Below are 4,153 nucleotides of genomic sequence, written 5' to 3'. Positions count from 1 at the left end.
TTTGCAGAGCCCGGCAGGGGGACAGGGGATCAATACATCACCCGACATCCACACACTCCCTGCTCTTCAAACACCAATGTACGGAGAAATACGCTTCCCCTGAATCCAAGGTCACTAGGGGCATCTGTCTCATCTGCCCCCCAGCTGGACATACCGGAGGGATGATGCACACCAGGACTGTGACCCCAAGGACTGGGCACGGGGGTGGGGGGGGGAGTGGGCACTGCTCCCGACCCCAGGGAGCCTGTCTCCTGCCTGCCCTCGTGCCCAGCTGAGGAAATGCCTGCACCCTGCACCTGCCCCCACCGCTAGGAGGTCAACTCCCCTCCCTTCCCCCATGAGATGACTGATTGAATGACGGGGTAGGGCAGGGGCGAGGTACCTGTGCCCACCCCCTTTTGTCTTGCTGCGGGGGAGGCTGACCTCATGGGGGTTTGGGAGGGGCCATGAGGGCTTTAAAAGGTAGGGCTGGAGCACCAAGTAGCACAAAGCACGGAAAGGAACCAGGCTGGCTATAGCATCACCAACCTCCCGGCTCTGCAGGTGAGAGCACCCAGGAGGGGGAGGAGAGTCTCTGCAGGTGAGACCACCCAGGAGGGGAGGAGAGAGTCGGGGAGAGGGCTGATGGGACGTCTCCCTGCCCCAAAGGACCAGGCTCACGCCTCGGTGTCTCCAGGGCCACCAGCCTCCTCTCAGCTCAGGGCCGGACTAGGTCTCAGCTCTAGAACCCACCCTGGAGTGCCCTTTCCTCTCCTGCTGCTTCAACTGGGGCCCTGCCCTGCCCCTCTGCCTCCATGCTCACCCCAGTCCTGCAAGGTGAGAAGGACAAAGGCTATTCTCCCATTTCCAGGTGAAAAAACTGAGGCCCAGAAGGAGAAGTGACTGGCCAAAGTCACACCAATCATAGGGCAGGGCTGGAACTGGAACCCAGGGCTTCTGGGTTCCATCTCAAGCTCGTTCCTACACCAGCACTGTCTGAAAGAACTTCCCATGATGATGGGGATTGTATCTGCACCATCCAATATGGTACCCACCAACCAAAGGTGCACCAGAAAGGAGGCTAGTTCAAAGAAGGAGTTTTTAATTTTAATTAATTTAAATGTAAAGAGCCATATGTGGCTAGTAGCTACCATGTTGGACAATAACGTGGCTAACCTTGCTTCTTTAGCAGCAAGAACCCTTTCTCCTTCAAAGGAAATCTAACACAGAGCTCCACGATGACAGACAGATAAAAGCAGTATTTTATTCATAGAAACGCATCCCTCGAGGGTAACATTTTTATAATTTACTTCTGATGAAGCCAATCAGAACAATGAGGCAGAAAGAACACAAATGCTAAGAAGAGAGTTTTAGATGTGAATTTCATTATTTTATTTTATTTTTCAATGTTTAGTCATTTTTGAGAGAGAGCGAGCATGAGCGGGGAAGGGGCAGAGAGAGAAGGAGACACAGAATCCGAAGCAGGCTCCAGGCTCCGAGCTGTCAGCACAGAGCTGAGGCAGGGCTTGAACTCACGAACGCTGAGATCATGACCTGAGCCAAAGTGGGACACTTAACTGACTGAGCCACCCAGGTGCCCCTAGATGTGAATTTTAGACTCATTTGAGGATCCAGTTTATTTCTGTATGATAGTTTCCCCCCAAACTCAGGTCATGCTGACACACAGGTGCAAGTGGTAACTGCTTAACTTTTTACAAAGATTTTTTAAGTTTATTTTTGAGAGAAAGAGAGAGAGAGCGCGAGCGCGAGAGAGAGAGAGAGAGAGAGAGAGCGAGCCTGAGTGGGGGAGGGGCTGAGAGAGAGAAGACAGAGAATCCCAAGCAGGCTCCGTGCTACCAGCACAGAGCCCCATGCAGGGCTCGAACCCATGAACCATGAGACCATAAAAAAATCAAAAGTCAGGGGGCGCCTGGGTGGCTCAGTCGGTTGGGCGGCGGACTTGGGCTCAGGTCATGATCTCGCGGTCGGTGAGTTCGAGCCCCGCGTCAGGCTCTGTGCTGACAGCTCGGAGCCTGGAACCTGTTTCAGATTCTGTGTCTCCCTCTCTCTGACCCTCCCCCATTCATGCTCTGTCTCTCTCTGTCTCAAAAATAAATAAACGTTAAAAAAAAAATCAAAAGTCAGATGCTCAACCAAGTGAGCCCCCCAGGCGCCCCTTAACTTTTTTTAACAGCTTAATTTTTAACTGCTTAATTACAATCACAGGATATCCCTCTTAAGCAAAAATGGCAGGAGAACTTTCCTTCCGAGGGCTGCACAGAATCGGTGGGACCCGACCACACAGTGAATACACCGATGGTCTCCAAAGAGATAACCATACCGTGCTGTCTGGAACGTACCCTTTGGTATCACTATTTAAAAGTTCACTTTAGGGGTGCCTGGGTGGCTCAGTCGGTTGAGCATCTGACTCTGGATTTAGGCTCGGGTCATGATCTCAGGGTTGTGGTGTGGAGCCCGGCACTGGGCTCCACCCTCAGCATGGAGCCTGCTGAAGATTCTCTCTCTCACTCCCCCTCTCTGTCCCTCTCCCCTGCTCATTCTCTCTTTCTCTCTCTCGAAAATTAAAAAAAAAAACAAAAAAAAAAACACGTTTAGCGGCACCTGGGTGGCTCAGTCGGTTAATCGTCTGAATTCAGCTCAGGTCATGATCTCATGGTTTATGAGTTCGAGCCCTGCGTCGGGCTCCATACTGACAGCTCAGAGCCTGGAGCCTGCTTCAGATTCTATGTCTCTCTCTCTCTCTGCCCCTCCACACCACCCCCCCAAAATAAATAAACATTAAAAACTTTTAATAAAAACATAAAAGTTCACTTTAAATTATGAGATGTAAACATCTACAGGACCACTCACATGGCCTCAAATTCTGCAGAAGTTTGGAAACCGTTGCTCTAAGTTGTAAATTCCTTGGAGAAAAGCCACTGTTGTAATTAGGGTGGGTGAGGAGGAAAAGGGCAGGGCTTGGGAGTTGCAGGGAGCAGGGGTTGCACAGCTGGCAGGAACTGGAAAAGTGAACTGAGGACCAGCCCACAGCCCCACACGGCGCTGCACCTGCCAGCAGGGAGGCACCTAGAGTCCATCTGGTCCAGGCCCCTGCCTTTGGGTGCCTAACCGGCTCCACCTTTCAGCCCCGCCCCTCTTTCCTTTGCAGACAAGATGCAACGACTGTGTGTGTGCGTGCTGATCTTGGCACTGGCTCTGACCGCCTTCTCTGAAGCTTCCTGGAAGCCCCGCTCCCAGCTGCAGGATGCACCCTCGGGTCCAGGGGCCAACAGGGGCCTGGAACCACATTGGCTGAACCGGCTGGGCCCAGCCTCTCACCACCGACGGCAGCTAGGGCTCCAGGGTCCCCCACAGCTGGTGGCAGGTAGGAGCTGTGACGGCCATCCCTGCTTGCCTCACCCAGCCAGGGTTGGCCCTGGCCTTGGTTTCTAGTGGCTTAGATGTCCTTCCCATATGTTCATGTCCTCTCCCACCTCTGACCCTCAGACCTGTCCAAGAAGCAGGGACCGTGGCTGGAGGAAGAAGAAGCAGCATACGGATGGATGGACTTCGGCCGCCGCAGTGCAGAGGACAGGGACCAACATCCCTAGAACGGAGCTTCAGAGCCCAGCCTCTCCCAGTCCAGCCCAGCCCAGCCCCATGAAAAACCAATCAAAATAAACTAGCTTCCAATGGATCACGTTGTGTCAAGTGTGGGGCAGGAGAGGGGAGTTGGTGGAGACACGGTTGAGGTAACAGAGAGAACGGAGAACCCTCTTGGGGACGGGGACCCATGACTCATTCTTCTCGGTATCCCCAGAGCCTAACATTGAATGAGAATCTACTCGTGCAGGTGGAAAACAGTGGTAGGGTCACAACCAGAGTCCTCTTTCTAAAAGAGAAATCAAACTGCGCCACTCCAGGTTTTCACCTTCCAATGCCTCCTGCTGCACTTAGAATCAAACCTAAACTCCTTGTCGAAGTCCTAGGTCAGCCCTACTGTCCCCATGGCAGGTGCCAAGTGTCTTCCTCCTCTCTCCCTTTCCCTTCCTTACACAATGCACCAAGCTCATTCCTGCTCAGAACCTTCGTCCTTTCTGTTCCCTGTGCCTGGAAGGTTTTTCCCAGGCATAAACCTGGCTGGCTCCCCTTTTTCTCCCTAGGTCACATCCTG

At 53.0% G+C, this 4,153-nt stretch overlaps 1 protein-coding gene across 2 annotated transcripts; it reads left to right on the top strand.

Moving 5' to 3' along the window:
* Positions 1 to 496: 496 nt before the first annotated feature.
* GAST (gastrin) lies at positions 497 to 3,766 on the top strand. 2 transcript variants are annotated; one of them, XM_058704402.1, is made up of 3 exons: positions 497 to 543; positions 3,149 to 3,364; positions 3,487 to 3,766. In XM_058704402.1, the coding sequence occupies exons 2-3, from the start codon at positions 3,154 to 3,156 to the stop codon at positions 3,588 to 3,590; spliced, it is 315 nt and encodes a 104-aa protein (XP_058560385.1). In that variant the 5' UTR covers positions 497 to 543; positions 3,149 to 3,153; the 3' UTR covers positions 3,591 to 3,766. The 2 variants fall into 2 exon arrangements, with proteins under 2 accessions (XP_058560385.1, XP_058560384.1); XM_058704401.1 differs by lacking the exon at positions 497 to 543 and having other exon boundaries at positions 3,071 to 3,364.
* Positions 3,767 to 4,153: the final 387 nt, after the last annotated feature.

This window comes from Neofelis nebulosa, chromosome 16 (genome assembly GCF_028018385.1).
Source record: "Neofelis nebulosa isolate mNeoNeb1 chromosome 16, mNeoNeb1.pri, whole genome shotgun sequence".
In the NCBI taxonomy this organism is placed as follows: domain Eukaryota; kingdom Metazoa; phylum Chordata; class Mammalia; order Carnivora; family Felidae; genus Neofelis; species Neofelis nebulosa.
This window is presented reverse-complemented; position numbering and strand designations above follow the sequence as displayed.

Excerpts from the sequence above, each read along its gene's own strand:
- GAST (XM_058704402.1), top strand. The coding sequence starts at position 3,154 with ATGCAACGACTGTGTGTGTGCGTGCTGATCTTGGCACTGGCTCTGACC. Across the intron at positions 3,365-3,486 it reads TCCCCCACAGCTGGTGGCAG|ACCTGTCCAAGAAGCAGGGA; the intron begins GTAGGAGCTGTG and ends TCTGACCCTCAG.